General features: G+C 36.4%; 1 protein-coding gene across 1 annotated transcript in view; it reads right to left on the bottom strand.

Annotated features, from left to right (window-relative positions):
* Positions 1–13453, bottom strand: part of Tbc1d32 (TBC1 domain family member 32) — a 220742-nt gene that overhangs the window by 173534 nt on the left and 33755 nt on the right. Inside the window, exons 6-11 of the mRNA XM_057761363.1 lie at positions 12928–13006; positions 12700–12803; positions 12549–12610; positions 11510–11654; positions 8546–8605; positions 2716–2806 (exon numbers count right to left, since the gene is read on the bottom strand). Of these exons, the coding sequence (XP_057617346.1) occupies positions 2716–2806; positions 8546–8605; positions 11510–11654; positions 12549–12610; positions 12700–12803; positions 12928–13006 (541 nt within the window). The remainder of the gene's footprint in view (positions 1–2715; positions 2807–8545; positions 8606–11509; positions 11655–12548; positions 12611–12699; positions 12804–12927; positions 13007–13453) is intronic.

The raw sequence follows: 13453 nt of genomic DNA, 5'->3' as shown, positions 1-13453 counted from the left end.
AACAATGTCAGTATTACTCTGCAACCCATGTCTAATTAAGACACAACAATAAAAAAAAAAAAGAAATTATGGACCAATCTTTCTGAAGAACATTATATGTGGGCATTATTCTCAATAAAATGCTTACAAACTGAATAAGAGATAATTCATCATGATGAAGCTGACTCTACTCCATAGATACAGAGATGGTTCAACATGTACAAACCAATAACAACAATATACTACATAAACAAACTTCAGAAAAATCACAAAATTATCTCAATAGATATATCTGAGGCTTCTAAAATTCCACCATCCTTTCATGATAAAAGTCCTGAAGAGATTAGGAATGGAAGAAACATGCCTCAACATAGCAAAAGACATCAGTCATGCTAAGTGGAGAAAATAAAAAAGTACTTCCACTAAGATCAGAAAAAAGACAAGGGTGCTTGTCCACTTTTGCTAATTATATAATAGAGTACTTGAAGTACTGTCTGTCTACATTTACCAACTATTATACAAAAGAATAGTAGATAGAACAGGAATACAAGAGGATACAAATAGAAGTCAATGTATCCTTATTTACAAAAATTACTGAACACATAAAGGACCCCTAAAGACATCATAAGAAAACTTATGATTACTTTCAACAATATGACAGGACACAAAATTAACAACAACAAAAAAAAATCCACATAAAATATCAGTAGCCTTCCTATTTGACAGAAAAAAAAGCATTCTGAGAAAAAAATCAAGAGAACAATTCCATTCATAATGCCTCAAAGAAAGTCCTCATTATAAATTGAACCAAAGAAGTGACTGACCTCTACAAATAAAACTTTAAATACTGAAGACATAAATACAAAATGAAAATGACTATATTTCCAAAAGCAATCCAATTATCATCAAAATTCTGGTATTATTTGCCACAGAAATAGTTAATCTCAAAATTCACATGGAAGTACTGCAGACCCTAGGAAGTCAAAGCAGTCCTTACTAAAAAGGCTAAGTCTGGAGTGACCTGATTTCTAAAGTCACAGTAACATAACCTTATGGTACCAACGCAATTCAAATAAATACAATCACCTCATTTTTTTTGCAAAGAGGCCAAAAAGACACACTGGAGAAGACAGCCTGCTTACTAAATAGCACAGGGACAACTGATATCTTTGCATGTGAGTATGAAACTATACATTTATCTTTCAATCTGAACAAATAATCTCAAAATGGACCCAAGAATTCAAAATAGTACCTGAAATGTTAAAACTGCTAGATCATAAATTGGGGAAGACACTTCAAGATAAGCTTCTCAATAGAACTTTGTTGCTCAGGAAATAAAGCCAGAAATCAACAAATGGGGCCTCATATCAAAATGTCCGGACAACAAAGCGAGCAGTGAACTGAATGCAGGCAGCCTACACAACATGGGAAAATCTGTGCTAGCTACACATCAGACAGAAAATTAGTATCTAGAATACACAAGTAACTCCAAAAACAAAACCACAGGAAATCAAACACCCCAAACAGAAAGTGAGCCAATTAAATGAATGACAGTTCTCAAAGATGAAAGAGAACTGATCAAAGAATATATGAAAAATTCAGCCTCACCAGCCATCAGAGAAAGGAAACTGACGTTGATGTACACCAAGGGTCCATCTCAGCCCGGTCAGAATGGCAGTCATAAAGGAGATAATTAATGAATGGGGCTGGAGAGATGGCTCAGTAGTTAAGAGCACTTGTTGCTGTTCCAACAGACCTGGGTTCAATTCCCAGCACTCCAACGATAGCTCACAACCATCTGTAACTCTAATTCCAGGGAATTAAGTGCCCTTTTCTGGCCTCCACTGATACCAGGCATGCATGTAGTGCATAGACATATGTACAAACAAGTAAATACCCATACACACAAAAGTAATAAAAGGCTAGCAAGGTAGCTAAAAAAAAAACTCAAAATAGGATGCAAATAAAAAGAAACCCTAAGATTGTTGCTGGAAATGTATACTAGCCCATGGAGGAATTTCAGGAAATGCAAACCAAGAGCAGCATATGATCCAGATACGCCATTCCTGGGTGTTGGCACAAAGAACTCTAAGCCCGTGTATCATAGACTTGTTTACACGTCAGTAATATTAAGACATCATTCACAATAGCTAAGTTATAGAACCAGCCAAGGGGTTCAACAACAAGGGAATGGAGATATACACACATATATGTGAGTGTGTGTGCACATGTGTGTATCTGGAAGTATGTGTGTGCTGAATAGCATTTTCAGACAGAAGAAAAAAGAAAATTATGTCATTTTCAGGAAGATAGACTGAACAAGAGATAATAAATCATGTTAAAAAATTAAGCTAGTCTCAGGCAAAAGCATTTTCTCTCATTTTAGTTCCATGTCATACACATAAAATTTATATATATATATATGCACATGTTACAAATAAATCATGTATATACACACATATATATACATATATATATGTATATGATATTAAAGCAGAGGTCAGACTGTCTAGGAGAATAAAAGACACGGATGGGAAGTAAAAAAGAAGATAGAGAGACATGGTAGGGATGAACTGTACTCAACACATACAATATATGCACCTTAAAAGAAATACAGTATCATGTACAATGAATACAGTATTTTTTAAAAATAAGATATTTAAGAAATGTAAGCCATTATTAAGTTGCTAATAATGAAGTTAGCCATTTTAGCATATGTAATAAAACAATACTTACCACAATGCTTTGAATGTCCCAAAATGTCATCAGTTCTCATAGTCTCACACAATTCCAAGTACTGAACACACTGCTGAACTGCTGTAGTTATCTGATTAAAAAAATAATAATAACAGTTGGTTGGCTTCAGAAATACATAGCCACTGTGTCCAAAAATTCAAAAATTAATCAAGGCTATTAAAAAGGCTAATTATATATATGTATGAAATACTATATGAGATCCTATCACTGAAAATGCTGACCGTAAAAATTAATCTAAGAACATACAAATTGAGAAAACTACTCCATTAACTGTCAACTTATTGTTAAAATTTAAACAACAGGTACTGGGTAGAGGGAACAGTGGTTATAACAACACTTGTTCTTACAGAGAACCAGGTTCAACTCACAGCCATCTGTAACTACAGTTCCAGACAATCTAAAAACCTTGAAGACTCTGCAGGCAGCAGGTTCACACATTGTGCACTGACACACATGCAGGTAAGCATAATTAATTTTTAAAAATAATGTATAGTTATGGAAACAGACTATCCTTATGTTAGATGTGCGGATGCCTGACAGACCCAGTCTCTTCTCACCTCCCTAACTTGGGGCCTTTTCTTCTCACCCACCCAGTCAAATGCCAAATGGATCTAACAATTGTCACCTCAATTATCAGAACTGTAGAAAACTAACTTTAAAAATTCAAATTTCAGAGAAGAAAGGCATAAAACTGATGTGCAGCCTGGCTGTCCCCAAAGATCTCAATTATCATATCCCCACTCTCTACGACAGAAATTTCCAATCCCCTTCATCACAGACACATTTCTTTTTAAATTTTATTTACCTATATTAATTACAAATATGTGCCTATGTGAGTTTCTGTGTACCATATGCATGCAGGTGTCCTGTGAGGTTAGAAGAGGGGAGTGAGCCCCCTAAAATGGAGTGGTTGGTAGCTGTGAGATACTGTGTAGATGTTGGGAAGCAATCTTGCATCCCTTGCAAGAGCAACAAATGCTCTTAACCATTGAGCCATCTCTCCTGTCCCACAGGCATACTACTTATAGATGACTCTTAATTCTAATACCTGAAAAAAATAGATGCCCTGGTAAGTAAGGACTGGTAAGAGTTAACTTAGGTGATATAAAATTGTTGGCGATCTAAAAATGCAAAGGTACCTCACACAAAGAACAGATTAACAGTAACAACTGGTATAAGATCCTAGAGCAAACCCACACTTCTCTTCCAAAGAGCAGGCCATGTTCATGCAGAGGTCGCTTTTCTGTTATTGCTGTTTTGTTTGGTCAATATTCCTAAAAATAGGAAAAAGCTTTTCATATAACTAAAGTGTTTCTACAAATACAGCTGTTCATATTGCACATCTGTTTTCAATCTATTAATCTAAGATCCCAGGCCAAATCAAGTAAAATAATCTGGACACAGTCTCTAAGAGACTCCTCCATACACAATATTTCACTCAACTTATCAATCACCAATCCTGGAAGAGGTAAGCTGGCCTGTGGGAACCCAATGGGGAAAAGACAGGCAGAAACTTACCCTCTCGTTAGGCATCTGGATAGATCTTTTCTTTTTTATTTTGTTCCCTTTCGTTTTAATACATTACAGCCTGAAACATACCTGCTAGATTAGATTCTAGGACTCCTTCCAGAAAATCACCAAATCCACAAGTTGGTTGAAGAATCTTTCTCTACTTCCATCTTGCCTAAACCAAACTTCAGAGGTCCAGATCTATGCCTGGTGAGGTCTGCATTTCAAACGCAATAGCCCCAAACCTACCACATCTAAGAAACCAAAAAGAGCCCAGGACCAGCTGTTTTCAGCTCAGAATTCTACAAGGTTTTCAAAGAAGAACTAATACCAATACTCCTCAAATTGTTCCACACAATAGAAACAGAAGAAACATTGCCAAACTCTTTTTATGAAGCTACAATTACCTTGATACCCAAACCACATAAAGACATTACTAAGAAAGAGAATTACAGACCAATCTCCCTTATGAACTGTTGCAAGGAGAGATTGCCTGACCTCCTACACCAATGAACATTAATGCAAAAATACTCAATAAAATACTGGCAAATTGATTCCAAGAACACATTTAAAAATCATTCACCATGAACAACTCAGCTTCATCCCAGAGATGCAGGATGGTTCAACACATAAAATCTGTCAATGTAATCCACCATATAAATAAACTCAAAAATAAAAACTACATGATCATCTCATTATGTGGTTAAAAAGCATTAAACAAAATACAATACACTTTCATGATAAAGGTCTTAGAGAGAACAGGGATTCAAGGAACATATCTAAACATAATAAAGACAACATACAGCAAGCCAACATCAAACTGAATGGAGAGAAACTCCCAGCGATCCCAGGAACAAGACAACAATGTCCATCTCTCTAAATCTATGCAATATAGTTCTTGAGGGAAGTAGAAAAAGACAAGATCTCCTTAGTAAATTGGGAGCATGGGGACCTTGGGAGGGTTGAAGGGGAAGGGAGAGGCAAGGAGGGGAGCAGAGAAAAATGTAGAGCTCAATAAAAATCAACAAACAAAAAAACCCAATATAGTTGTTGAGGTCCTAGATAGAGCAATATGATAACAAAAAAAGATCAAGAGGATACAAATAGGAAAAGAAAAATAAAACTCTCACTATTTGCTGATGATATGATAATTAACATAAGTGAACCTAAATTATCCCAAGGAACTTTTACAACTCATAAACACTTTCAATAATGTAGCAGGATGCAAGATTAACTCAAAAAACTCAGTAGCCCTCCTGTACACAGATGATAAATGGGCCGAGAAAGAAATAGGAAAAACATCACCCTTCACAATAGCCAAAAATAGCATAAAATATCTCAGAGTAACTCTAACTGAACAAGTGGAAGACCTGTATGACAAGAACTTTATATCTTTGAAGAAAGAAATTGAAGAAGACACCAGAAAATGTAAGATCCCCATGCTCTTGAATAGGTAGAATTAGCATAGTAAAAACTGCAATCTTACCAAAAGCTTATCAAAGCAATGTCTATCAAAATCCCAGCAAAAATCTTCACAGACCTCAAAAGAACAATACTCAAATTCATATAAAAAAGCAAAAAATCCTAGATAGCCAAAACAATCCTGTACAATGAAGGAATTTCTGGAGGCATCACAATCCCTGACTTCAAACTCTACTACAGAGCTACAGTATTGAAAACAGCCTGGTATTGGCATAAGAACAGACAGGAGGACCAATGAAACCAAATTGAAGACCCAGATATCAATCCACACATCTTTGAACACCTGATTTTTGATAAAGAAGCAAAAAAATGGAAAAAAGAAAGCATATTTAACAAATGGTGCTGGCATAACTGGATATCAACATGTAGAAGAATGAAAAGATATCCATATCTATCACCATGCACAAAACTCAAGACCAAATGGATCAAAGACCTCAATATAAAGCCAACCACATTAAACCTCAAAGAAGAGAAAGTGGGAAGTACACTTGAACACATTGGCACAGGAGACAACTTCCTAAACATAACCCCAGCAGCACAGACACTGATGTGGGAAGGTCATTTGTCTATCTGTTGCTTTCATTGGTTAATTAATAAAGAAACTGCTTGGCCTAATAGGTCAGAACATAGGTGGGTAGAGTAAACAGAACAGAATGCTGGGAAGAAGGGAAGTTAGGCAGACGCCATGCCTCTCCTCTCCAGGGCAGATGCGATGGAGCCAGCCACCAGGTCAGACATGCTGAATCTTTCCTGGTAAGCCACCACCTCGTAGTGCTACAAACATTAAGAGAAATGGGTTAACCAAGATGTGAGAATTAGCCAGTAAGAGGCTAGAGCTAATGGGCCAGGCAGTGTTTAAAAGAATACAATTTGTGTGTTGCTATTTCCGGGGCTAAGCTAGCCTTGCGGGAGCCAGGCGGGATGAAAAGCAGGCCTGATCGCCTCATCACTACAAGACACGGTGAGAAACAATTAAGAAGTGGAACCTCTTGAAACTGAGAAGCTTCTGTAAAGCAAGGGACATGGTCAACAAGACAAAACGACAGCCTACAGAATGGGAAACGATCTTCACCAACCCCACATCAGACAAAGGACTGATCTCCAAAATATACAAAGAACTCAAGAAATTGGTCATCAAAAGAACAAATATTCCAATAAGAAGAAATGGAGTACAGACCTAAACAGAGAACTCTCAACAGAGGAATCTTAAATAGCTGAAAGACACCTAAGGAAATGTTCAACATCCTTAATCATCAGAGAAATGCAAATCAAAACAACTCTGAGATTCCATTTTACACTTGTAAGAATGGCCAATATCAAAAACACTGATGACAACTTATGCTGGAGAGGATATGGGCTAAAGGGAACATGCCTGCATTGTACAAATTGGTACATTTTGGAAATCATTATGGAGATTTCTCAGAAAATTAGGAAACCTTCCTCAAGACCCAGCAATACTACTTTTGGGTATATATCCAAAGGATGCTCAATTGTACCACAAGGATATGTGCTCAACTATGTTCATAGTGGCATTGTTTGTCATAGTCAGAACCTGGAAACAACCTAAATGCCCATTGACCAAAGAATGGATAAGGAAAATGTGATACATTTACACAGCAGAAAAAAATGACATCTTGAGATTTGTAGGCAAATGGATGGATCTATAAAACATCATATTGAGTGAGGTAACCCAGAGCCAAAAAGACAAATATCATATGTACTCACTCATAAGTGACTTTTAGATATAAAGCAAAGAAAACCAGTCTACAATTCACAATCCCAGAGAACCTACAACAAAGAGGACCCTAAGGGAGACATGCATGATCTAATCTACATGGGAAGCAGAAAAAGAAAAGATCTCCTGAGTAAATTGGGAGCATGGGAATCATGGGAGAAGGTAGAAGAAGAGGAGGAGGAAGGCAGGGGAGCAGAGAAAAATGTACAGCTCAATAAAAAAAATAAAGCATTGGATAACAGCAAAAAAAAATCTATTTCAATTGTCCTAAACCTTTTCCAGGACCACTGGCCTCTACAAATAAAGTCCCCTGCCATTAGTCAATACTCCTCGCCCCTTCTCCAGCTATATCCTCTACATTGTCAAACACAAAATCAAGTTTTCTCATGGTCACTTTTTGCTCTATTGCTCAAATTCAAAAATTCACAATTTCAGGAATCCTCCACTCAAATAACATAGATTGAAAGTTCTGCCTCAATACATAAATCATATTTATTACCATCTTAAATGCGTTTTAAAATTACATGTTTTCATGTTTGTCAATTATTATCTGTTTTATTTATTTCTTTTCAATTCCTTTCAGTATCCTTGTACATTATTACATAATAGCAATGGACATGGCTATTTGTCGTAAGACATTAATAGTATCTAGCTGTATTTAGTAAAATTCAGATCAATTTTTTGCAAACACAAAAGCATTTCTCACTGAGTCTTTTTCAGGCCACTTTCACACAGCATCTCAGTATATTTTATAGAAGCAACTGCCTTATTAATAGCTGACTTGAGTCAAATTTCATGTTAATACCTAAAAATATGGCTTCTTTCAAGCCAGTCTATCATTTAAGGCAGCCCAATTTGCCATATATTTGCCTGTTTCCTAACTGTTTCCCTTATTGTACTTTAAGACTCAACTTTTATCTCTTTACATTTCATAGAATAGGAGTTTATGGTCACATTAAAAGGGATTGCCTCATTACCCAATATGAATCACTGTCACTCAACTTCGCATATTTAAGACACTAGTATATTACATAACTTTTTGTGGTATTATTTCTCAGCAAAAAAAAAACCAGACATGCTTACCAGAGATTTATATTTCTTTTCAAGTAGTCTTAGTACTACAGTTCTGCTGTAATACGCATGCTAAAATTAAAGAGAAAAGCATTTAATGTTAAAGGTATACCATTTAAAATCCATTTCCTCCATCGTTTACAATATCATAAACCACACCATAACTATGGTTTAAAATATTATAATCAATGTCAAGCAGAGTTTACCTCTGTGTAATGAACTACAAGCATAGGAATCACAAGAATGCAAATTGCATAAAAGTAGTGTAGACCATTTACTGACAGATTAGAGATGAGGGCAACAATTCATTACCTACATTCAATTTCTATGCTAGTTTGTTTAAAAAGGATACCTCCAAAGTAGTATGCCCAGCTAGCAGTGTATGAACCAAGGTGGGATAATATGTAAATGAGAGGGGGAAAGACCACTACCTGTATACTGACTACACACACAGAAATTTGCAAAGGTAAGATTCTCCAACAAGACAACATCTTTGCCACTCTATATCAATATTATTTTTAAATAAATGACTATACTCAAAATGTCTTTATTTCCTTTAGACCAACATTAGATGGAATCAAACACACATATATATATACGACACTGCAAGATGCCAAGGATAAGTTTTTTAGCTAAGCAACTTTAATGCTTAGATTTGTTCCTTCATTTTATTTAAAAACAATAAAATAATTAAAACGTCACTAAAAACTTCATCAGAATTCTGGTGATAGAATTTTTAATTCATTAGTCAGTGCTTTTATTCAAAGTTCACCAAAACCCTGTGTGATTAGCTCTTTGGCTTAAAATCATTTCAATTAGTCGATTTCTCAGTATTGCTAAAGAAAATAGACTGGCATATAAAGGAAACTACTGTAGTATTACCCTATTCTGTCAGACATGGTGATTGAGAGCTATAATCCCCAGCATTTGGGAGATGGAGGTATGAGAATTAGAATTCAAGTCCATTTCAACTACATAATGAGTTCAAGACCAACCTGGTTCAAAACAGAAAATTCAGCAAATTATAGCCCTAAAACCAAATCGACCCACTATGAATTTGTATAAATGTCATATTGGAACACCCTGTATCTGTTACCATTTAGACTGAAAAGCTGCAAAAACTGTTCAATGCACAAAACTAGAAACACTGACTGCCTGGCCCTTTTCATTATATGTCTGCCAACTCCTACCTTAGACACAAATGGTACGGGGGAATGAGATAAATTTAAGAAGCATAAATAAAATAATTAATTTAATAAATTTTTATTGTTTAATTTTGCTGATCTGCCTCATTCATTTAATGAAAATCAAAATGTTAAGTAAAATGGCTTTACAGTTATAAGAATATAACTTAATTTTTGTTTAAAACACTTAACCATATTGATATATATTATGTAAATATGAATCTATATAAACCTAGGATGTGGGATTCCTCTCTGTATACTGTGAATACCATCGGTTAATAAAGAAGCTGTTTGAGTCTATTGCAGTGCAAAATAGGGCAAAGTGGGAATTCCAAGCAGCTAGAGGAAGAGACAATAGGAGGAGTCAGGGAGACACCATGTAGCCACCGAGGAGAAAGACGCCACTCCAGTACCGGTAAATAATGAGCCTCGTGGTAAAATATAAAATAAGAGGAATGAGTTAATTTAAGATATAAGAGCTAGTCACTAAGAAGCGTGAGCTAATAGGCTAAGCAGTGATGTAATAATACTGTTTCTGTGTGATTATTTCAGATCTGGGTGGCCAGAAAAAAAATGAGCAGCCTCTGCCTACAACCTACGACTTAATGGTGACCCCTGTGTTTTATAGGGTTTTCTTTAATATGCTTTTATACTTTTTGCATATTGCCTTCAATGAAACTACTTTCATCTTTGAGAAAATTAAAAAGCATCAGATGTAGGGTACAAAAAATTCAGGTTAATTAAACTGATTTAATTAATACTAATAAATTTAAAGACTACTAAATAGTACTACATAGGTTATGTAAGGTCATGCACACTACAGAGTTGTGCTCTAATAAACTGGTCACATATCACAGACCTTCAACATCCAAAGACAAAGTCAGCTTTCAACTGGTCTGCTGAATTCAGAGAGGGTCACATTTGCATGGTGAGTCCCTGTCCCCTCCCTCTGCTCCAGCAAGACAAATACCCAGAGCTGGGTAGACAATGTGTGAGAGAAAGACATGAGCACAGAAATCAGTGTTGCTGTTTCTACAAGATAGGGACTCTGCTACTTCACACCAGCTGACGGGTGACAGTACAAAGATCGCTTTAACATGACTTCCAGTTTGGGGATGTCATAAGCTTCACTGGAAACTGCCAGATTCAGGCATTAAACATATCCCCAAATATAGGGTCAGGAAGCAGCAAACAAAACTGATTCTGGGCATTAGCCTCTAAAACAGTGGTTCTCAAACTGTGGGTCTCAACCCCTTTGGAAGCCACATATCAGATATCCAGCATATCAGATATTTACATCGCAATTCAAAACAGTAGCAAAATTACAGTTATGAAGTAGCAAGGAAATAATTTTATGGTTGAGAGTCACCATGACATGATGAACTCTGTTAAAGGGTCTCAGCATTAGGAAGTGTGTTGAAAACCAATGCTCTAAACCTAAGAAAAATGAGCCCTGAATCCTTATACCTGTCACAGTTATTTATATTTTTATAGGTTTAGATTCATGGAAATTAAGATCCTTGATAGATCATTCATCTTGAATAGACTCAAATAGATCACTCTATAAAAATCCCATTCTGACTTTCACTATGCAAAACATTCTGAGCAAAATATCTTCCCCATGCCTTATATCTGACACCCCCGAACAGGGCACTGTCCCCTACCACCACTTCCATCTGTGTACATGTAAAAGGATTAACATATGCAGAAAATCAATTAGAATTCAGCATACACCAGGCACATAAAGCTGGCCAATCACTAAAATCATAGAAAAGAACCAATTTTTCCTTACCATCCATTTTTTGAACCACACAGCTTTAGTATCAACTAATGCGAGAAAATAGATGGGATCCAAAATCTTCTGTGAGACAAGATGGCTTTGATCATGTTTTACTGATAACAGGGACAAAGTACTCTCCACAATTTCCTCCATATACCTTAGATTTGGGGGAAAAATCATTTTAAAAAGTAAACAAACAACGGTTAGTGTACATGGGAACAGTGATGTTCTTATCCTTCTGGAATAACGATGTGAAATGTAATCTTTAGAATTTCTTTTCTTTTTTATTTTCTATAAAGGGTAGAGGTTAACAGTCACAGTCAGTTTTTCTGTTCAAAAAACCCACGTTCTTTCTACTTCAATACTCAAATCTCCAGATGTACCTTTCAGTTTGAGACTCACAGATGCTCTTACAATCATATCAGAATATTTTTAAAAACTTGTCCAAAGTAGCAAACATCACTAAGAACCCAAGACCTCAACATCCTACTTTCACAATGTTGTTGGTGACATAAAAATAATACTTGGGTAGGACCATTTGTACGGCTAAGAACGCATATACCAAAGAAAAACTGTATTAATACCTTCTGTCCTAGTGTGCGTCTATGTTGCTGTGATCAACATCATGCCCAAAAGCAACTTGAAGAGGAAAAGGTTCACATTTGCTTACCAGTTATACTTCATCAAGACATGAACTTGAGGCAGGAGCTTCAGGTAGAAACCATGGAAGCGCTATTTACTGACTTGCCTCCTTGAGCCTGCTTCCTTTGACTCACTGCACACTTCTCTTACACAGCCCAGTCCCACAGCCTGCAGAGGACCCTGTCCACAGGAGGCCCTCCTGTACCAATGTGCAGTTAAGAAAATGCCCTGTAGGCCAATGTGATGAAGGCAGTTCCTCAGCTGATGGTTTCCTTTCCTGGGTGATTCTATTTTGTGTCAGGCTGACAAACCCTAAGCAGCACACTGAACCATGTAAAGTTCCCTTCTGTCTCTGAAACACCTGAGGGGCACAGCCCATGCCTTACATCGCCTGAGTTGAGGGACTTACTTCTCTGGATGTCGAATCCAAAAGGATGGAGCTTCTTTCTGATACTCATTCAGAAGGCGAACCTGTAAGATGTGTACAGAAGCTCTCAAGATACTGTAATTCTGAAATAATAGATCTACCTTTCACAATGTGCATTGTAGGAAATGGATACCTTTTTCAGTAAGCGGGTCACATTAGGACTGCTTATGTCTACTCCACTTGAAAGAGTAGGAATGTGATTTTCTCTAGAAAGAAAGTACAACTCCAGATATTTAGCTGAAAAGAAAGATGAAAATATATAGTCATTATACAACATAATGTTTCTGGGAAAAGTCATTTCTTATACATTTTTCTTGAGTATACATAAGAGAAAACATTAGAAGTGATGTAATAAACATACCTAAGCTTGTATAAATTTCCTTGGTCATGTGTAACGGTGAGAGTGTAAAAGTCTGTGTATAGAACTTTAAAATCCGGTCCTACAGAAATGAGACAGCACATTCTTACCTAAGCTTTTCACAACAGCACAGATGAAACACTTTATAATTTAAACAGAAAATAAACACAAAATACGCTATGCAAACCCAGGTGATGGGCATGTCTGTTTTAAAATGCATATTCTTGTTCAATGCCCAAAAGTAAAACTAACCACAACTAATAGTAAGACAGATGATACAAACGCATAGCTGTGAAACCTGGTAACAGCAGGGGCAGAAAGCAGGAGGTCAGTGGGTACTGTGAATGAGGCTGAAGGTTTGCAGGGAGGTCCCACAGCCTTTAAGTAATGGTGTCATTGAGCAGTAGGCCCATAGGCAACACTACATTTCAAGACCTCATGTTTCCAAATCCAGGATTTGTTTCCTTATATTTAGTAAACATTTGAGAGGTTTTCTGGGAACGGTGCCTATTTATTAGAAAAAAATACT

This window comes from Chionomys nivalis, chromosome 2 (genome assembly GCF_950005125.1).
Source record: "Chionomys nivalis chromosome 2, mChiNiv1.1, whole genome shotgun sequence".
Classification (NCBI taxonomy): domain Eukaryota; kingdom Metazoa; phylum Chordata; class Mammalia; order Rodentia; family Cricetidae; genus Chionomys; species Chionomys nivalis.
The sequence above is the reverse complement of the archived record's forward strand: the minus strand, read 5'-3'. Positions and strand labels throughout refer to the sequence as shown.